The 22500-nt window shown below is 37.9% G+C and overlaps 3 protein-coding genes across 4 annotated transcripts in view; 2 read left to right on the forward strand and 1 right to left on the reverse strand.

The window, feature by feature from the left end:
• LOC137992054 (protein unc-13 homolog B-like) overlaps positions 1-7155 on the forward strand; it is a 41945-nt gene extending 34790 nt beyond the window's left edge. For both annotated transcript variants that reach the window (XM_068837132.1, XM_068837133.1), the window contains 7 exons: positions 869-937; positions 1261-1350; positions 2466-2613; positions 2966-3061; positions 3732-3767; positions 3884-4007; positions 5371-7155. In XM_068837132.1, the coding sequence (XP_068693233.1) occupies positions 869-937; positions 1261-1350; positions 2466-2613; positions 2966-3061; positions 3732-3767; positions 3884-4007; positions 5371-5650 (843 nt within the window). In that variant the 3' untranslated portion in view covers positions 5651-7155. The remainder of the gene's footprint in view (positions 1-868; positions 938-1260; positions 1351-2465; positions 2614-2965; positions 3062-3731; positions 3768-3883; positions 4008-5370) is intronic.
• Positions 7156-9691: 2536 nt separating this feature from the next.
• Positions 9692-13024, reverse strand: LOC137992056 (DET1- and DDB1-associated protein 1-like). The gene is made up of 5 exons (XM_068837135.1): positions 12945-13024; positions 12793-12873; positions 12431-12485; positions 10816-10877; positions 9692-10682 (listed from the first exon to the last, which is right to left on the reverse strand). Exons 1-5 carry the CDS (start codon positions 12945-12947, stop codon positions 10569-10571), a joined length of 315 nt encoding a protein of 104 aa, XP_068693236.1. The 5' UTR covers positions 12948-13024; the 3' UTR covers positions 9692-10568.
• Positions 13025-13171: 147 nt separating this feature from the next.
• LOC137992058 (E3 ubiquitin-protein ligase RNF126-like) overlaps positions 13172-22500 on the forward strand; it is a 19961-nt gene continuing 10632 nt past the window's right edge. The window contains exons 1-4 of the mRNA XM_068837139.1: positions 13172-13301; positions 19180-19232; positions 19866-19917; positions 20490-20526. Of these exons, the coding sequence (XP_068693240.1) occupies positions 13221-13301; positions 19180-19232; positions 19866-19917; positions 20490-20526 (223 nt within the window). The 5' untranslated portion in view covers positions 13172-13220. The remainder of the gene's footprint in view (positions 13302-19179; positions 19233-19865; positions 19918-20489; positions 20527-22500) is intronic.

Raw genomic sequence — 22500 nt, forward strand, 5'->3', positions numbered from 1 at the left:
AAATCACTTTCTTGAATTCTTTTCAAGTTTATGCATTATTCCAAAGTTCATCTTTCTTGACTCTTGATCCTTGGTTCTTGCGTCTTGAAACTTGAACGTCTCAACCTTCGTGATGCGAGAATCGAGTTTCGAGGATTGAGTAGAGACTGTCAACCTAACTGTACTCCATAAAGAGTTCACTTAATTACAGAAAGATGCCCAACATTTTTGAAATGGGTGGTGTTATCAAAAAAAAAATTAAACCAGTTTGAAAAAAATGGACTACATGTGAACTACAACATAATTATACTAAAACAGTGAGATAATGTTGCACAAAAAGATGATTTTAACTCATTTATTTCTGCAGCGAATACAGTATTTTCGGGAAAACAAATCCTGCACAAGTTTGAGTAGCCAATCAGGGTGTGACTTCAACACTATCCACTGTTTTTGAATAATTGTTATTGTTATACTAATATTGTTATTATTCTAATTAACATTACTATTTTGCTAACAAATTTAAAGCAGTTCACCATTGTAAACCCACCAAACCAGAAGCATGCTGTAACAATATTTATTGATGCATGCATCAAAGAGCAGCTTTTAAAACTGAAATATGGAAAGAAGGACACAAAATCTATTGACTGACATCTGGTTTGAAGCTGTAACACAGAAGCTGTTGGAAAGTGGTTTTGTGGTTATAACTGGGATGGCTACATTAATTTTTACACAGTGACAGATGACAACAAGAATAATAATCAATCCTATATACAAAAAGCACCTTATGAAAAATTATTTACCTTGTAAAAGTGATGTCATTTGTAACTACTGCATGTTTTCATACTGTGCTTTGTTATTCCTCTTGATTAACTGTGTGTATGCTTCCCAGGAACTGTGGAAGTTGAACTTGAAGAATATTGAAAAGATAGTAGTCCTACCTCCTCTGATAGATGTCAAGGTAAGGTAGATGTTTTGCCATTAATTATGGAATCCCAGTGAATGGTTCGGGTGGGAGTTTAACAACATGTATCTTTCCTGCCTCTCCTTTAACCCTTTCACCCCCGTGATGAGTAAAATCGAGTAAAATCGTCTGGCGTTAGACAGAGTAAAATCTATAAGTGGCACTCTTGGGAGTGAAAGGGTTAAGCGATCAAGATAAAAAGGAAACGTTTTTCTTGACCTTCTGGCTTTTTGCTTTTGTAGTCATTAACCCACCATAAAAATAATTTATGGTTAGTTGGACTTGTTGTGATGCAGCTGACTTTCTTTCTTCTTATTCAGGAGATGGGAGGAATAACCAGCCAATTTGATTCCAGAAACATGAGTTTGAAACAGTGTGCTGTGTTAGAAACTGCTCTTGTGAGAATAAAGGTAATTTGCAGAAATGTCCAGTTTTAATTAGTAAGGATGAATCAAGGAAGAAACGTTAGTCCTGTGGTAAAAGTGTTTCCCTTTCACAAATGTTTCCAGGATTGTTATTACAGGAACTGGACTCAAAGTAAAAAGTGGGTTAAGGTTGTTTTGTGCACCTCTTTATGACATTTTCCTCCTTGTACCCTGGGACCCTTTACTTTCAGGTCCAAAAAGCCATTTGTGAAACTGCTGTCCACTAAAAAGCTAATCTTTTAGTATGCTTTTAAGATACCTAAAAGGAAACTAATAATATTGTGAACTTAAAACCTTTCCCTTCTTAAAGGCCCACTTTCGCCCAAAAGTCATTGCGGTCGTTTGTTTTTGTTTTTCAAATGATGACTTGTCGAAATACATGATGTGATTGACTAAAGGCACTCAGGCGAATCAAGCGGGAAACAACATTTCAGATGTTTAGGTAATTTTGTGTTACACGAAATTCAGTCACGGTGGGCAATGACTTTTGGGCGAATGTGGGCTTATAAGATAGAGGGAATTTTGACACCTGAAAGTTTTGGGACTTTAGAGAAACAGGCCCCTGGTTTTCCAGTTACCAAACCCTTGTTTCTTGCTATTACTCATAAGGCACACACTGTACACTTTAAATAATTTTGATAGTTACTTTTTTTCATTTCATTTTCCAACCCTGACCTCAAACAAAAAAAGTCCAGGTTTTGACTTTTTCAATGCTGCAATGATGTTTACCCTGGTAATCACATAATTAGCACATTAGGCTTATTGACAAGCACAAGTGTTTACCAAATCAAAGAGACATCAAATCAATAAAGTACTTGACATTAAATGCTGTTGTTTGAAGAAAATGGAAAACTAGAATTTTTTTAGAAAATTACTTTTTGAAGCAGATTAAAGAACCAACAAATGCAGTCCAACTTGGAAGTCCACACATTTGTGAAGGGTGACCACCCTCACCACTGCACTACTAACCCTGTTCCCCTCATAATTATTATCAATAGTGAATATATCTTTCAATAATTTAACTTAAGGCTATGTTCCACTGATTATTGCTATATTCTACATTCTATATTCCACTGATAATCATTACATTCTATTTAAAGGACTACTTTCATGCCTCTGGCAGTGGACTGAAGAAGACTTTCTTGGACAAGTGTTCACAACTACAGTCCCTCAAGTCTGCCCTGTCACTTTACACACAAACAACAGACTCACTCATCAAAGAATTTGTAAAGAGCCAAACTTCACAGGGTTTGCTTCAACTGATTGCTTCTATGTTAGATAAATTATGAAACAACCTTGTAAACATGAATTTGTTTTTGTTTAAGTTTTCCTCCAAATCGAATGAAATGTTTAATTTGTGATAAAAGGGCACAATTTAATTTTAAACATTGAGCAGAGCTGAATTTTGAATGGGGGCAGCGTTTTAAAGTGATTACAAAAATTCACTATAATGGGAAGGAGACTCTTTTCCTTTGGCTGAAGGCTCACACATTACCTTTTACATGTAATTCCTCACAACCTTCAATCATGTTATTTTTTTTAGGCAAGACTTTTTTGTGAAGTGTACTACATAACTATGATGTCTTTTGTCTACTTCCAGAGGATCCAGGGGTTGATAACCCAGTAGGGGAGGTGTCAGTACAGGTTGACCTGTTCACCCATCCTGGTACAGGAGAGCACAAGGTTACTGTCAAAGGTATGACAAAAGCTGATAATCTAGTGATGTTTTTTGTATGGACTGGTTCTTTTGTCCAAGGTATTTTACTGCAGGTTGTTTGGAACCTCATATATGCCAACTCTCCTTGATTATCCGGGAGTGTCCTGGTTACTGAACAAATCTCCCGGTCTACTGTATGGGGCCACCAAATCTCCTGGATGAAAGTGACTTTGGACCTTCTCTCGTCTGTAAGCTAATATTTTAGTCACAAATTTCCGGCTTCTGGCTTTTCTTGCACGCAGAAGGAGCAGTTACTTTACAAGCCCCTTGGATTCAGACAGATTTTAAATCATGCCTCCCTCAGCCCACTTTTTAGGTGTGGTACAATTTTAACCCTAACCCAGTCAATTTTTTTTGTTGAAGTGGGGGGGGGGGGGGGGGCAGGGAGAGAAAAGAGAAGTTAATTCAGGGGGTGTCAAGTTCTGGGGTGGTCCAATTCCTCGGGGTGGTAGGTAGATGATAGGGAGGGTCTATGCAAAGAAAAAGATTTAAGATCTCCAGGAGTTGACATTATCTGAAACCAGTCTTTCTAAAGGTGTTAAATTTCTATCTATCAATATTAAAACTGCAAATTCTGCTTTTGTGTATCAAATTTCGCGCATTCTACATTCTGGAATGATTTTATTAATTTTATTTTTTTCTTTTTCAGTTGTTGCTGCAAGAGATTTGATATGGCAGTCATCTGGTAAGATTACTGTTAACATTTTTCGATTTCTGATGTTTGCTGCATGTCTATTTTTTAAACAGCGTACAGTTGTAAAAATTACCCAGTTATTCACTGCCGCTTCCTTTTGACTTCAGGAATATTTCGTCCTTTTGTGGAAGTTAACATTGTTGGACCAAATCTCAATGACAAGAAGCGTAAATATGCCACAAAATCAAAGAACAACAATTGGTCTCCTACATACAATGAAACAGTTTGCTTGTAAGTTTCAACTTACAACTTTTAGCTTTTTTGACATAACAATGACTATAAACTATAATTTATATCAGCTATTTACATACTTAATGACTGTAAACTCTCCTTCTTTTGGTAAAACAACCTCATTCCCAGGGTCTCTCCTCTGGAGCAGAAGGGAAGGGAAGTAGAGGGACTCTGGAAACGAGGTTGTTGGTAAAATTCTGTTGTTTATTCAATGTCATTCTGAATAATTTATTGAAGGTCTGTAGATTCATGACCATTTTAAATGTTTGTTTTCTCGTATTTCTTACTATTTTGACCAAACTTAGAACTGGACTATTATAAAAAAGCTTACTGGAGTGTTGGTTGTAAAAGCAGCAAGGAGAACGTTTTAGCCTGTTGTACTGTCATTCATTTTTTTCATACAACTTGTGATAGATCTTTGCAAGAGTTAGCTCCATTTATTGCTGGAATTTTTTTCAGGATTTTATCTTAACATTCAAAATATGAAAAAATGGTCACTTACATGTAATACAGTCAACTCTCTGGTCATCAACCGTGCCTCCCACCTCTGTGACCCGGGTTCAACTCTGGCCTCGGGTCGTATGTGGGCTGAGTTTCAGTCGATCTCAGTCTGACTCCGAGGGTTTTTCTCTGGGTACTCCGGTTTTCCTCCCTCCTCAAAATCGACTCCTGGCCTATTCCATCAGGCTGTGGTGCTGTGCTCCGAGGTCATACATGGGTCGTGGTCAGGGGCGGAGTGCCTAGCCGGCAGCACAGCTCCTTCGGTCCGACCTCGTTGAGCTGCGCCCTTCGTAATTCAGTCTCCGACTGCGAGAAAGGGCGATTAGCAGATCAGATATTATTATTATTATATTATATTATTATTTTTTTCTCTCATAAGTGGACACCATCGGGAATTGGGAAAAGTGCCTGTCAGTAGAGAAGTCTGCTTACGAGAATCAGAGTTAATAGAGTGAGAATTATTCCCATAACGTGACGCTACAAATACATGTTGGACTCTTGTTCATATTGAATGAACGGACAGCTTGCTTTCCTCTGGACAAATGTAGATTTGACAAAACCGACCCCACTGTTCTGCTGCTCTGTCAAAGGTCATACCAGAAGTTTTGCTTGAATTGCAATATAAAGACATTTCTTTGCCAAGAGTCAATTATAATGTGTGGGGGTCCGCAAAAATCCAATTTTTTGAGAGAGTGGTTGTCTACGGGATTGTGTAAATACAGAGTTTGACTGGAAGATAAAATGGGGAATTGAAAAAGGTGTTTTTATGTAGGGTTGCTTGCTTACAACAGTGTTCATTAGTGGAGAGTTCACTGTAATGCTAACAAGGCTTATTTCCTACTCTGCCTTGTCCTTTTTGCAGTACTCTTGGCAATGAAGATGTCCTGGATAATTATGAGCTTCACATTTGTGTAAAGGATTACTGCTTTGCTCGCACAGACAACCTTGTGGGAATGACTGTGCTGCACTTGAAGAACATTGCAGAGATGGGATCTTGTGCGTGTTCCTCTGCTCTTGGTCGCTTCATTCAAATGGACTCTAAAGGCTGGACAATTTTGAAAATTCTCTCACAAAGGATCAATGACCAAGTAGCAAGAGAGTTTGTGTTTCTCAAAAACAACAAACGGCCTGAGACAGACTGAGGAATTAGTTTAATCAACTACAGACTTAATAATAATTATAGTTGCCTCATGTTTTAACTTAGGTGTTTTCTTCACCATACAATGTTTCCCTATTTTGGAGCTAGTGCATTAAGAGGTTTTGTCATGCTTTTTACTATCACTCTGAAGGCTAAAGGCGATTTTGTATTAATATTAACTCAAAAGTTATGCTGTTCCACATTGTTTTATCACCTGAGGCTAAAACTGGAGTGGGTAGATTCAGATTTGAAAAAAATTGGCCAACTTTATCAGATTTGTTGTTTTCAAAATCATTGTACATTTTGATTAAAGGACATTTTAATTTTTTGTTCCCCTTTTTGGGTTGTCAGGATTGCTATGGGTGTGAACTAAAGTATTATTAGTAGTAGTAGTACACCCAATTGACACTCAATTGAGACAACAAGCAGTAAAAATTACCATGACAAAGCCCCTTTAATGTTAGGCACCAATCTGACATTAATTGTATAGGAAATTGTATGAACTTGCTTGGGCATTTTGTGATTTATGGTCACTCAAAATGACAAGTGCAATTTGAAAACTTTCAAAACATCATGAGTGTCCATAAAAATTAATCATGAAAATGCACAAGCAAGTTTATACAATTTTTTATTTATTATGATACTCAACAAAATCACTCCATCACTTTGTTTCCATAGCAACTTCTGTATTGCACTCTGTGACCTCTTTTGTACTCTGTATTCTATTTATGCATTCATCATTGACCAAACAGAAACGCGATGTTTTGTGAAGTATTATAATAAGAGTGTATATAATAGCTTCTTGCTCTTATTTATATAATGGTGTTTATGGTTGGCTTTCTGAATGTGCACATACTGTAAATGCCCCAGGTATGAATATTCATCTTGATACTCCAGATCAAAATTTTTGTAAGGTGTTTCAACAATGCAGTAGTTTAATCTCTCAATTTGGGATTTTTCACCATAATTTCCTGTTATGTTTCATATTTATTTTCTTTTATTTAAGAGAAGTGTGTATGAATTAGGTTGCTAGCAAGGTCACCGCCACCACCACTTTATTAAATAACATAATTATTTACATTCAGTATTTTATGTCAACGTTTGAGAGTTGTTGTTAAGGAGTTGTTGTTAAGTGTATGTGGGTGGTCCAGGATCTCAAATTGTTTGTAGATAGCAAATTTGAAGCATGCTCTTACTGTTCTCAAAACGTTCATAAGTTAAATGTTTATAATACAGTATATAAATTTTGATAGTAATCCACTCGTGTCATAACTGCATTTACATATCTGTATAACCTACACAAGTAACAGCAAGGCTGGGCAAAAAGTAAGAGTAAAGTAGTCAATAAATATTCTACATTAACATGCACAGTAATGGGAGTGCTTGTCATTTGAGGGCAGTAATACCACTAACCCTTAACCTTGTTTGTGCTGTAAGGTGGTATTCCATATTATGAAAACTAGTTTTTATTCCACAAGATGATAAAGGTAAATGAATCACCCAGACAAACTATAATTTTATGATCTGACTTTTCCTTTATTAGCCCCTGACAAATGGCTAAGGCTTGAAATATTGGCTCCTCTTTTGGTAGTTCGTTTATCTTTATCCACTCATTTGATAAAACCTGAATTTACTCCTCGCTGACACAGCACCGCAGTTTCTTTAGAAAGTAAGCCCCTTATTAGTCTGGTATCCCAGTTGTTCAAAAGCTGATTGACACTTTAATCTGCAACTGAAAATCTTGTGGAAACTTTTTCTTTCTGATCAGGAAATAAACTGCAATAATATTCCTTACAGTTAGGGTTAGGGTTAGGCTATTTCCCATAATCCAGGATTACCTTAATCAGTCTTAGAACAACAGTATCGTGTGCCCAGGTTGTCAGATGTATAAGAATTAACTGTCACAAAGTGGATGGTGTGGATTACCAAGCTCATTAGCTACACTATCTGACAACTCCTTAGATCCCATTAATTCTTAGTTTACCTTTTTTGTGGGAAGGTGTTTAGGATCTACGCAGGTTAAGATGATGAGAAAATGTCCCCTTGTAAGAACTACCTGAACTTCTCTATCAACAAGAATAGAATGTCACGAATGTACCTATTTACCCGGTACGAAGTCACAAAAAAGGAACTGTGATGCTTGTTCATTGTCTTACAAGAACATGAAATTAATTTTGCTGGTAATCTCCCTTATCAGGAAGTGTCCCTCCAGTACCAAACACCAATGATATTGCTGCCAACAAGAAGTTGGTACAGTGCCTGTAGTATGGTTACACAAAGGTTGTCTTAACTTTACATGCTATATTAAAGGGTAAAATTAGAAGAACATGTTTGTAACATTTTTTGCTGGATTTGCTATATTAGCAGGCAACGTGTGATGCTTTGGTTGGTATATGTACATTAAGGATTTTTATTGCAATACATGGTGTCAACAATATCCTTGCTAGAGTGCAATTTTTGCTTTTAATAGTCATATAGCAAAAATGATGATCTGCGATAGATTTCTTTGCATAGTAAATTGTATTTGGTAAAATGAAAAACTACTAAGCAAGAGTAGAAGCAACTTTTTAATGATAGCAATGAAATATTTTTTTGGTAAAAGGATGACTTAATAAAAAAACTACATCATAAAGTGTAAAACTGATACGCATGTTTGCACAGTTGAAAGACTTTATGGCATATCTATACCTACAATGTATGGTAAATATCCCCTTGAAAATATGACTTGTGAGATTCAAGCACGCCTCTGATGATCCAGACCCAAGGTTGGACTGGAAGTACCTTAAAAACGTTTGCACTTCATAAAGTAATATGATCACTTTCCTTTAAGAGTTGAGCAAACAAAGTGCTGCATTTATTAGGGAGGCCCTAAATGGTTTCAACCCAGGAGTCGTATTGTAACAATAAATTGAAGTACGATTATCTGGGCAGGTGTACTCCTGTTTGAGATGACACTGATGCTTTGACAACCTGAGTGGAAGTCATCTTCAGAGTCAAGTGAAGATGACTTCTGCTCAGGTTGTGGAAATGCCCACTCTTCTGAAGATAAGGTTGCCAAAACGTCAGTCAATGTCATCCTAAACAGTCTTCAAGACTAGGAAAGGTTACGTTTATAAAAACGTTGGCCGTGTAGCACTTATATTTTAAACAGAGTTAACTGAATAGAGTGTACTTCACATTACAATCTATTCAGTTAAGTCTTCAAGACTACCCTCACCCAGACAGTGGTATTTCACTTAATTATCAAATGAAATAATGTCTGGAAAACCGTATTGACCTCAACCCTGACCTCTTGAAGTGGATTAAAGAACCAGCAAATGCAACTGGCTGTATGACGTCTGGTTTGAGATGCATTGGTGGAAGGCGACAAAATGACTATTAATTTTGGTTGTTTGTGTTTAATAAGTGGCATAAGCCTTGAAACGATGTCCACTGCCTTAGAGTTAACATGGAAGAGGCCTAGGTTTCATCTTCAATGTCAAGTGGATTTTTCCAGGGAGAAAATGTTCAAAGTAAAAGATATTGCATGTAGCCTTCAGTTAATATTAATTAACTTTTACTGGTACTTTCCTTAAGCTGGGTAATCAACAACAAAGGTTTTTTGCAGTAGTGTGTAATTTCCTCTTTTTCACAGAGAAGGTCTCTGTAGATGATTTCAAATGCACCCCACTATCCAGGTCTTTGGAACAGTGTGCATAGTTACATGCTTTTCTGGAAAGGTAACACCAGTAATTTAATGAAAAACAATATGAAAGGCTAACAATTAAGAAAGAAACAACAACTTTGGGTGAAACTGAAGCGCAAATGCAACCTTTCCTAAATATCATTTTTTAAGAGATCCACTCTTACGGCACTATACCGATAGCTTTTCAATAAATTAGTATTTTTGATTTTTTTTTTGTGTATAATGGATTCATAGCCTGTTCGTCAAAATTATGTGTGGCGGATCAAACTACTTCTTCAAACCTAACTGAAAGATGACATACTTTTAGTAATTATTATCAATAAATTATTTACAGTGACCAAATTAAAGAGTATACAAATCTTCCGGACTTAAATAATAATTTATTTCTTTTCCTCAATACAATACAGCTTCCTACTAATGTCATCAGTATCTGAAGTGTTTCAGACAAAAACATAATTCAGTCATACCACTGTCAACAGCACTAAAAATATTATTATGTAGTTAACTGTCCCATTGTGTGATGGAATGAAAAGAAGCACTACAGTGTTGACCCCAGTTAATTTTTTCTTGTTAAAACTCGTTATTTGTCATTTGAAAACTTTGCTAGTGCCTATTGTACAAGCAATGGTAAAGAACACAAAAATTCCCTAGAAATGATTGGAAACATACCCTTCAGATTTCATCTAATGCAAGCATGAAACAAAGTGCTGAGCCTTGAGCAATTTTGTTTCCTCTCATCATCAGGCAAAAGCAAAACAAAAAAAGCCATCGGGTAATTTTTCACATTTTGTCCCTTTCTTCTACTTCTCACTGCATTCTCAGATTTCTTAGATGAAAAAGAAAATCAGCAAAAAAATAAAAATGAAGTCTCATCTTAAATATTTACAGAGCTAAAGAGAGACCTTTATCTTCAGTTCAATCAGTAATAAAATGCTATACCCTCTGACAATAATAATGTTAATGTTATCCGATAATAATAATTCTTATCAGCTATGGTACTGTTCTGTTGGCCACGACAAGTCATCCTTGACTGCTTAACAAAATAATAATTATTAACAATTATTGTAAAGGATGTACCTGCCAGCAAAAAAAATTACTGCTTTTGACAATTGCTTCAGTATGCAGGTTAAAACTTAATAGACTTGGTCAGGAGTTATTCAGTCTTATTCAGTCTGGTTGGGTTCTCTTTAAGAAATTTCACCATTGTTGAATTTCACCTCAAACAGATAACATTATTTCAGTCTGGGGGGCTATAGTCTTCATGATCTAGTCGCTTTGCCTTTCTTGATGGTTCTGAGCTTTCTGCAAGGTCTGCACCTTCAATGTCACGTTTTTTACCGCACTGAGCACTCTGCAAAGACAAATAAGGGAAGCACAATTTGAATTTTTTAACATTACACAATACATGTACTAAGATCCAGTACATAAGGAATACCCGTACAACAACAATAATCATTATTAATAATATTGAATGATCAACTCACTTTTACTTCCCACTGCCGGTGAAGATATCTCAATAGAATGTTTCCTTTGTCAGTGACGATAACTGCAGTTAGAAAAGGTAATAATTCAAGTGATTAAACCAACATTTGCTGAAAACAATCAATTTACCATAAAGTACCAGTTAAAAAAGGTACTGTAATAATCACTGAACCTTGACTTCCCCTTCATAGACCACTTCCTTATTCCATGAAACAGAAAGATTCTATCATACTCCTTTGTTACTCTTATTTCGACTACCACTGAATGGTACTTGTATCTGATTATTGCAAAATCTGGTACTGGAGCACCTTGACTGTTCAGGCCAACATTAGCTTAGTATTGACCTAGTCTACCACATGATGCATATATAACAATCTGCACATTTGACATGTAATGTAAGTTAACCATTTTAAAGATAACTTTTGCTATATCATTATAAGTTTTGTATTGCAATAACTATATTATGAAATCAATATGAGTGAATCCATACGGTCAATAACAGTTATAAATATATTGTTTTCTCTCTTGTTCTTGGAAGTGGAAACAGGATTATGTTCATGGGTGATTAAAAGTATGCTGCAAGCCACCAGGTTTATATATTGCTAGCTGTATTAACCCTTTCATGCATGAGGGATTGTCCACAAATGAGAAAAATTGTCTCGTATTGGACAGAGAAAAACATGTAATTGGAACTTTAGGGAGAGTAAGGGTTGAGGTGGTAAAACAATTTTTCATGTTTCCCATTTTGGAACCTTTTCATACCAGGGGGAAATAACAAAGTTTTCAGATCCCTCATCTTAAGGTTTAATAAATTATTCATATTTTATTTGAACGAAGTCATTCAACAGTGGAAAGAGGAAATTATGTGTGAGAAAAACTAAAGATAAACTACTGTAATGCATGCAAGCCGGCTGTCCTTTTTCCTTTATCTAATTATTGTCCTGAGATTGGGGGCTAACCTGATAAACGGTTGAGTTATCTGAAGCTAATGATCAATACAAGAATACCAATGTAACAATATTATGCACTAGTCAATGTAAATTCTCCCCTCCTCACCCCTAACCTGGGAAAAGCGGGGACATAGCGGGAAAAAACTGAATGTGCAACATTCAAAACTCTCCCATTATGTGGGGTCGTGGACAAGATTTGCCCTTTGGACTGGGGAATTTCCCTGCTGGAGGATTAGAACCTAGAACTTTGTCATGCAGAGACTACACCGAACCAGACAGCGACTAAAATAACAGAAAGGAACACAACATAACTTTGTGGTTTATCCTTACTTTTTGCTTGCCATCAAAAAACCTTGCTGGCTGTTTATTCTGTCATTAGTGATGTTTTGATGCAGGTGGTGTATCTTTTCACTGGTAGGCAGGCACAAGTGGGAATATTGGAATGGAAAAAATGCCCTTGGGGCTGGAACATTAGCTCTCTTTCCTCCTTTTCCTGGTTTTTTTTTTTGTGTGGGGGGGGGTAGGGGGGGGTGATTTACAGTGTACATTTCGTGCACTACAGGGAATTGAAGATATCTGTTTACGATCACTGTTGATGTTATTCAAAACAGCAGAGCTTGTATAAATTGGTGACGTCAATGATATCTTTGGCAAAGGACTGTCTTACGTTGTTCATTTGTTCCATCTTCTCTCGTTGGTAAATAAACGACAGGTCTACGATTCTGTGTAAGAAAAAGGCAGCGATATAATAAACAGTTGTGAGGATGCAAGGTCAGAAAATAGTATAGTAGACAAGTTACTGACTCAGTCACATCTTACAAATTCTGTACGTTGCCAGTGGAGTGTAAACGAGCGACAAAGCTATGAACAAGGTCATTGCAAATTATATGCTATTCAATGCAACAATTTTCAATGGCATATTTCTAAAATATGCCATTGAAAAATGAGAGAACTGTTTCTCCCTTTATATAAAAGCAAGTACCTGAAAAATAAAAAGACAGAAAATAGCAAAACGAGTTGATCACCTACCGAGGGCTTGGTACCCGCATCGGCAGAATATTTTGAAAAGTTCTTTTGATTGAATGATGGTAATTCCTTCAAAAGGTCCCCCTGTACGTAAAGAATAAAGCCAAATCAAGATTTTGCATGAGGAATCAAAAAAGAGAACAACGGCAACCTACCATCCTAGTCCCATACGACAACCATTCTACCTTGCGCAAGAGTTGTTGATCGTTCACGCATTCCTGTTTTTTTCAATCTATGATCGCGGGCGCCTGGAGGAGACGAGAGAGGACAAAGACAAAGACAAAGACAAAGACTGGGGTCGAGCTGAGGAGGAGGCTCGGCTCGAGGCTGACTGTAGCAAAACTGGAGCATGGTCCTTTTCGTCACTGTTTGATGACGTCATTGTTTCCTAAAATGGTAGCGGTAGACATGTCTATGTCGATTTCAGCAAGATGGCCGAAGCTGCAGTAGAGAGACAAAATGAGAGGTTTTATTGTCATGAATGCAACCGAGAAGTTTCACTTAATCTCCCAGTAAGTTTTGACATTCCATAATTTATTTGAAGCTACTTTTTGGTTAAATATAACTATGTGATCGTATGTGAATTGACTCTAAATCTTAAGCTTACACTGAAAGTTCGGTTTTATTTTCGTTTTCCTTTTACGAAATTAAACATGTGATAAAGGTATTCTAAATTCTGTCCTTTTTACTATGGAAGACTAATTTTCACTTTGTCTTGCTGGCGTTACGATTTGAAACTTTATGAATATGGAACTCGATTTTTCTTTCAATGAGCAACTTCCGTCAGAAGAGAAGCTGCTGACTGATTTAGGTTAAAACTAATGTAGGTTATTAGTACTGTCACTTATAATCATTACTAAGAATCATTTCAACAACAGCATGCACGTAGAATATTTTATCATTTTAGATCTGTGAAACAGATAGCGATTTAAATTAATGACTGAAGTTTTACAGGAACTCTATCATATCAATCGATAATGGTAGTTATTGAGTGTCATATTTCATTCGAATATTCATAGAATATGAAGAATTAAAGGGGGCTGCAAACTATGGAGTGACCATACGACCATGTAACGACCTTGGAATATAATTTATCAAGTAAAGCTACGATCCTTGCAGTTGTGGATGCAATTTTTGCAATTGCGTAGAGAAGCCTGAAAAATTCAGGACTTCAACGGGATTTGAACCCGTGACCTCGCGATACTAGTGCAACGCTCTAACCAACTCGCTATGAAGCCACTGAGGTTGGGAGCTGGTCATTTGTGGTCTCTAATGTTTCCGTGAGGAATGAATCGATGAACGAAATGATATAGCTTTTATTCGCAGTTCAGTATATGATTCATTTCATATATCCTTTCGTTCATTAATATAATTTATATTTCTAATGTATTATATTTCAGGGCTCGAAATTAACTAAAAAATCCAATCGCAATTTGCGACAAGATACGAAAATTTAGTCGCAATTTCGCAAATGTTAGTCGTAAAATTGCCGTGTTGCATTGTGTTGTCAGTGGTTTAGCAAAAATATGAGCCCGCAATACTTGTGTGTAAAGAAACCGCTAAAAATGGCGAATGATCAAAAGAATGGAGCTGTGCACGTAACATCGCAGCTAAATTACTCAACAATTACAGAGAAATTTCACAGCGAGAAACAAAATAATTTTGTGATTTATTTATTTTAGCAAATGTAGGAGGAAAGTGGCAACTGCTAACCCTTTTGTTTCGAAAGAGCGAAGGTGACAAAAAGTCGCAAATTTGCGACTTCTCCAGATATTTTAGTCGCAAAGGGTAAAATTTAGTCGCAAATGCGACTGTATTGGTTGCAATTTCGAGCCCTGTATTTATACTAGTTTACCTAAGATTTAGAAATGCTGCCAAGTGGAAGGGAGATGTTCAGTTATGTACCAGTAATTTAACAAACGGTTTGTGCGTGAAATTGAAGGGAGATTTGAATAGGTCTTGAGCAGGGATGACACAGTGGTGAGGGTACTCACCTCCATCAATGTGGCCCAGGGATGATTCCCTGACGCGGTGTCATATGTGGGTTGAGTTTGTTGGTTCTCTACTCCGCACCAAGAGGTTTTTCTCCAGGTGCTCTGGTTTTCCCTCTATTTAAAAACTAACATTTGACTTGATTTGCCTTAATTGTTGATTTCAGTTTACTGTGTCCCGAATTAGTGCTCCAGCGCTTGAACGACTAGACACTGAAATAAAGTTACTTTCCTTTCCTTTTCTCCCCAAAATGGCCCCTCGCTGGACCTCCTTCTGGACCTTACTTGAGAGAAGAAAGAAACAACAGATGGTTTTCACAGTGACAACATGAAATTTAAAATCAAAATCACAAGGTCTTCTCAATTGTTATCTAAAGGAGGTCAAAGATGACCTCGAAATAAATCTTTTTTTCAAGTCTCCAGTTCTGTGACATCTTTTGTTTTGAAGATACAGCAGTTTGAATTTCCGAATTGTCACCTGGCATGACACCATGATACAAAGCTATTTGGTTTAAGAAACATACAGATACATGTATTTTATCTCATGAGTGAAAAGTAATTGCTTTCATCGCAAATTGAATTCCAGACGTTTTCGTTGATTACCGGTTGGCATGTTGGTGGATCACATGGCGTCTCCATACAAATCTCTTTTGGGTTGTGTGAAACGTTTCAGCAAATAACTCAGAAACGATGTACCACACAGACCTGAGAATCGGAGAAGTGGTTAAAAGATTTGTTTCCTACAGCATTCCAAGTTCTTGGTTCTTTTCATTCAATGAAACTTATTTTTTTCTTGCATGACAGTGAAACTGTCTTCGTTTGAAATGAAAAACAGAGCAGGCTCTAATGATCATACGGTGCATCTTAATTCCCCCATTCGCACATTACCACAATTCCTTGCGCCTTTGAGCACAATCCCTTGTGTTTTGATGAAAAATGTGTTCTTCTCCCAATTAGAGAGCTGTCTCTTTCCTTCACTTCAGGCTCACTCACTGCGGCAGCAATAAATTATTATGGTTTGCATTTAATTACCCATAAGACCTCTGTAACTTGATTGTTTTTTGGCAACACTAATTCTGGAGTAACCAGAGTAAAACATCTCACAGCTGTGTAGAAAACCAACAAACTCATCCTATGCCTATGGTGGCCCACAGGGCAAAACACAACTCAATATTGAGCTGGATACACAACAATCTTTCCTGATACAAAATAATTTTTCATGGTACACAAAAATCTTTTGTGATTCAAAATAGTTTCGTAGAGCAGAACAAACTTTCATGATGCAAAATTACATTTCACTATACACAACAAAAATTTGGAAGACTGGTAACAAGCACGGGCAACTTCATATCACATGATCATACAAGCCTTGTGCTAACAAGTACTTTGTATATGATTAAGTATATTGTCCCGACTTGATGAGTGTTACTGTGTGTAAGAACACACTTATGTAAGATGTGTAAGACTACGTATGGGCAGGATCTTGTGAAAACATGCGCTGAGGCTGGGCGTTCTTTCCTCGCCGCTCTCTTGCACGTAGCCTGGACTCTAGCATTCGCTTCCGCCTTTGAAACCCCCACTTTGACACTTTGCCGCCATGTATCTTGGTGATTGGTGATGTCCTCCCATGCACTGGTATCGATTAGTGCAGATCGCAAGTCTCGCTTTGATGTCCTTGTAGCGCAGCAACGGTTCACCCACGGGACGGACGCCCTCCCGCAGTTCTCCATAAAGGATTTCTCTTGGCATGCAATCAGGCTCCATGCAATGTGCATGGCCGAGCCATCTAAGGCATTGCTGAATGAGCATTGATGGCATGCTCAGTGAGCCAACGCACTCCAGGACCTCGGTGTTGGTGACTCTATCCTGTCACCTGATGTGCAGCAGGTGCTGAAGGCAGCGGAGTGGAATGCGTTGAGTTACCACTCTTGTCTAGTATAGGTTGTCCATGACTCGCTGCCATAAAGGAGAGTTGACAGGACACAAGCTTGGTAGACACACGTCTTGGTCCTTTTGCTCAACAGGTCATTGCTCCACACTCGCTTGTTGAGTTTGGCCATGACAGCAGCTACTTTGGCGATCCTGCAGCTGATCTCAGCGTCGAGCGAAATCAGGGTTGACACGGTGGAGCCCAAGTAGGTGAAGGTGTCCACAACCTCCAGCTTCGTGTTGTCGATTCTGATGACTGGGGGGGACTCAGCACCTTGCGCCAGGATGTTGGTTTTCCTGAGGCTGATCCTTCGCCCAAACTCCTTGCAGGCCTGGGACAGCTTGTCTACCAGATGTAGCTGAGTGACGGCTTTTCTCTTGTCATTATTGGTGTCTTAAGGGAGAACATAAACGTCATGAACCTTGAATATCCCCTATGTTAATCCTCTTCCTGTCATGATTGAATTGCAACCGACAGAGAACTGTGGGAAAATGCTCAGCCAGTACATGTTAGTAAAAAAAATTTTATGCAAGGGCCAGCTGAACAAAGTGGAAGTGCCAGATCTTGGGAGATCTAACCAGCAAATAATTTGTAGATTTAAAACAAAATAATACTGCAAGGCTGGTTGTACGGCTGTGAAGATATATATATTTTTGATTTACCAATATTTCATCAAGCACGGCCTGACTTCTTCCGGGGGTTAACAGCAAATTAATCATTCAACTCCCTGAAGAAGTCAAGCTGTGCCTGATCAAATATTGGTAAATAAAAAATATATATATCCTCACAGCCGTACAACCAGCCTTGCAGTATTATTTTGTTTTAAATAAGTCGGTAGAGCAGTGGTGATCTAACCCAAAGGTAGTGGGTTTAATTCCCACCCTGGTTTACATGGGTAGAAAATAGCACTTCGTATTACCCTCCAATAGTTAATTCTGAAACATACGTGCTACACGGCCAACGTTTGCAAAAACTTAACCCTTCTTAGGTATTCTTTAGATTAAAAAAATTAAACTGTTCTCTTAAAATCATAATGGCTAGCAGAACCAGGAGGGTAGCTAACAACGGCTTAAGGAGGCTCGAAAGGGTTTCAACACTTGAAGTGTTGAACACTTGGCTCTCTGTTTAGATTGAATAATGCTACAATACTGTATCATGTAACAGCAATGTTATGGTACCATATGAAACAGATTATTTCCAAACAAGATGTGATCATTATTGCAATGTATAAGTTACCGTGGCAACAGGAAAGCCTGGCAAGAACACCCTTTTTTTCAGATTTAGTTGCTCATACCTCAAAAACGAACAATTGACCCCCCTTTTTTATTGCTGAAAAGTGATTAGGAGGCCACAATGAAACTTTCGGCAAAGTTTTAAAAAGTTTTGTCCAGAAGACAAAACAAAGTTTGAGGACAAAGTTTTGTCCAGAGCTCCCTTCAAAAAATGGGGGTCACCTTGTTCGTTTTTGAGATACAAGCAACTAAGGACAAAATAAAGGGTGCTTTTACAGGGCTTGCCCATTGCCACGGTGAAATAATTATAATCAACTAACTGAGCGCAAGGGCCGTACTGGGGAATCTTGGCCCAAGGTCGTGGCAGTGCAGACCGAGCGCAGCGAGGTCCTTACAAAAAAGACAGAGGGCCAATATTCCCCAGTACGGCTCGAGCTAGCTTGGTTAGTAAGTAGTTTATTATATGGCTTTTTATTACCTTTTGCTTTGTTTTTGCAAGCCCATAATTGGCCAGTGGGCATTACGGGAGAATAATGCCCTACAATTCAGTCACAATAAGCCCATCAGAGCGTGCGTTATATCGGCTACAAACACAAGCCTTATAAGAAGTCACAATAATGACTGTATCTTGTTCAGCAATAATAAGTGTTTCATTTGGTACCGCAATATTGCCAATACATGATACAACGTTGTGGTGCCATTCCTTCTAATAAGAGCGTCACTTGGAAGTGTTGAAACTGGTTTGAGCCTCCTCAAGGTGGGAGAGCTGATCGGTAGAGGACTGTTTGGCTGTCCATGTCATAATTCTAAACTTTGAATTTTGGTTTTTATATTACATTTAATATGCACGTAGCCTTGCACATCTTACATTTATGTGGTCTTACACACAGTAACACTCATTAAGTCGGGACAATGTAAGTAATCTCACACAAAGTACTTACCAGCACAAGGTTGTATGATCAGATGATGCGAAGTTGCCTGTGCTTGTTACCAGTCTTCCAAATCTTTGTTGTGTATCGTGAAATTTAATTTTGCATCATGAAACACTGTTCTGCTCTACATAGAAAGAATCCCGCTCAATATTGAGTTGTGTTCTGCCCTTGTGGGCCACTGTATGTGCCAGTAAATGCCAAATCTATCAATCAAACCTGAGTGGTTGTGGAAAGGGGGATGGATACTCTCATGTCTTCACTAACGCTGCTCGCAAATTGGACTTTGATTATTTTTCATTTGCTAGGAATTCACTTGCTCACAGTGTCAGGGAGAATTTATTGAACAATTAAGTGACAGGTTAGTACATTGAAGCTTTGTTTTGTCTATCACAACTGATAGAAGGAAGCAGTGTGGCCCAGTGGTTAGGGCACTTGCCTTGAGATCCAGATATCCCGGGTTCAAGACCCACTCTGACCACTCTCTAAATTTGTTCCTGGTAGTCCCTGGTTCAACTTCCCAGCTGCACTTGTAAATAGCCAACTTCCTTGCCTCCAACCAGTTGGGATTCTTAACAGTTGTTGTTTTTGTGTTCCGTCGTTTATTGTGTTTGATTGGCCCTGGAAAGCCCCTATGGTGAGCCGTTACTTAAATATGTATGTATAATTTCTTTGGTTGGTCATATATGTTTTCTGAAGTGGCCTCAACTGTCAACAAGTTATTGTAAATAAAAATGATTTTTGGAAATGTTTTTTTTGCTCACTACTGGTAATTTTAATTATTTACTGGTAATGCTGTTCTTGTAACTCAAAGCAAGATGGTTGGGCATCCAAAATGGTAATGAGAGTAATAATTTGAGATGCATTTTTGTACACACATGTGCAAAATATTCGTCAACAATCCTTGTTCGTGTACTTCCTTTATACAGACAGATAGATTGTGCTTTCAGTTGTGTTACCTTTTGTTAAGATTTTGTTTGTTATTTGCTCTCAGTAATGAAGAGGAAGAGAGAAGTGATGTCGATCCAGCTGCCCAATTTGCAGGGGTATGCATCTTGTTTTCTTATTTTCTGTTAACCCATTCACTCTTAATTGAACCAATTAACAAGTAAGATTGCCTGGCACTAGACAGAGTGAAGTCTCTAGGCATTTCCCTGTGGAGGTTAATTTACTGTAACAGTTGTAGTAGCGAAGAGATAGAGTCTGACTTCTGACTTAATGCTACCAATGTTTTTACCACAATTGCTTGTAATCTCGCTATCTGTTTGACTAATTTGACAACGCTTGCAAGCGTTTTTTTTTTTTGGTGTCATGATCTTGGTCATGCTCTGAAATAAACATTTCCTGTGGTGTTGAATATTGTGGTAACAAACAAATCAAATGTGTGTCACATTGTCTCTATAATGATATTCGTCATCACAGTGGTCAAGATTTGTTGTGGACTCACTCGGTTACGCCTTGTGAATTCACATCATTTCCACCAGTTTGATGACAAACATCATTGTCTACAAGAGTACAGACAACCATGAACCACATTCAATTTGTTAAACATATTATACGTGTATAAGTACATGTAACCATGCCACCAACCTTAGAAGTTATACTCTTTATTTTTTAGTTGCTTCAAAGAAATTTACTTGGAGGGCTATTGGCAGGTAATTTAAACATTTTAAACATGGCTCAAGCCAGTTTCAACAATTTAAAGGGAATGTCTTAATTGAAGGATGAACTCTCAGGGCTGCAATTAATTTCCCGGCTGGCGCCAGTCAAATTGTCCAGTCAAACCTATTTTTGTTCGGACATATCCAATTTTTGTCCGGACAAACATCGAGTATGTCTTATCGCTATAAAACCTGAATTTAGCTACTTTTCGTCAATTTCAAGTCTATACTCCATCATCCATGGGGAAAACATTTCCTTATCCTTGCAAAGTATGATGTCCATAAATCCAATTCTTATCTACCGGTGCATTACTATCACTGAAAAGCTTTTTGGTAACCAAAGCTTTTATTAGGGGCATGCCAGAAGTGATGATTGAGTTCTTCCCTTTGAGCCTTTTTAATCTAAACTTACTGCATTTTTGCTTCAGTAAAGTTTGAGAAGAATTTTTCAAATATTTTATATAAACGACCCACATGACACATGGCATGGCACCTAATACAATGAAATCCTTGGTCAATCGTTTGAGATGAATCGCTTATATAGGCCAGGTAAAGTTTACATGTTGTCATAATTATGTGAATTTACTGCTAAAAAGGTTTGCTTCCCTTGAAAATAGAATGTTAAGTTAATCGTGGTATTTATAGCTTAAGTGATTCGCACGGAAATGTCGACAAGTAGACAAATGAATCTAAACTTGCTTTCTTTTTATTGTTATTGTCACACTTAAATTTTGAAGACAAAGGGTGCCATGACCCTTGTACCGACACTGAGAGGTTTTGTTATCCAATCATGTTTACAAAACCCACATGGACTAATAATAAAGTAATTCACAGCCGTGACCGGTACACATCTGTAAGACCAGCTAATTTGCGGTGACGACTTGGTGAATGACAAAGCGAAAATGATAGCCAGATATTCTATGACTACTACGAATCATTTGTTTAGAGTTCTTGGTCTGGTAGTTAAGTATCCGTCTTTTCCCCTCCTTTTTCACAAACGCCAACAATTTTTTTTCCTACCAGCGTAAATGACCGGACAAATTGTCCTGCCATCTAAGTATTTGACCGGACAAAACCTATTTTTGACCGGACATTGTAAAGTAAAAGTAAAGTGGCCCATTTATATAGCGCCCCTGTCACTAACGTCTCAAAGGTGCTTTACAATGATCAATTTACCCCCAATGGACTGGAAGCATATACTGGCGCAAATAGCAGCCGCTTCTAAGCAGTCCATGCATGCTGGTACTCATTTTACCGACCTCGGAAGGATGGAAAGCTGAGTGAACTTTAGGAGGAAAGAAGGTCGCCAAATATTCCAGTCTCGGCAGAACCGGGAATGGAACCTGGGACCTTAGGGTTGGAAGGCAGAGATCTTACCACTGCGCCCCCGGCTGTCCATTGACTGGCTGTTATTTGCAGCCCTGAACTCTACAACACTGTTTCATGTTAAGGCAACGTTATGGTACCAAGGTGTACTTGTCAATGTGACATAATAGGTTACCATGGCAACAAAAGAGCCATCTAAAAACGCTTTATATTTTGTTGGTAAGGACATTCACGCTGATTGTTTGTGCCCAACGTTACTGCGCAGGTAACGCAACTGTAATATGTCATGCGTTACTTCAAGCATTAGTGAAGTTGAGGTTTTAAAACCTTTGCAAAAACCGTGGAAGATAAGTATCGCACAGCTTTGGATCAGAGAAGATCGTGATCAGTCAAAATTGGCTGGCAAAAGAATGGCACATTTATTTCCGAATCATCATGAAACGTTAAAGAGAAGTGAGCGGGAGGGTGGAAAAGCTCCAGAAAGGTAGCTGATTGAGTAGTGGCTGAAAGTTTGGAAAACTTGAGGACGAACTGTTGCGTAAATTTAATGGGGCTGTGTTTTTTCAAATGTTTTTATTACCCTACGAACTTAAGTTCAAAATGAATGCAAGTTTTTGAAGTTCTTTTCCTTTACTTTTGTGA

This window comes from Montipora foliosa, chromosome 2 (genome assembly GCF_036669935.1).
Source record: "Montipora foliosa isolate CH-2021 chromosome 2, ASM3666993v2, whole genome shotgun sequence".
NCBI classification, from domain to species: domain Eukaryota; kingdom Metazoa; phylum Cnidaria; class Anthozoa; order Scleractinia; family Acroporidae; genus Montipora; species Montipora foliosa.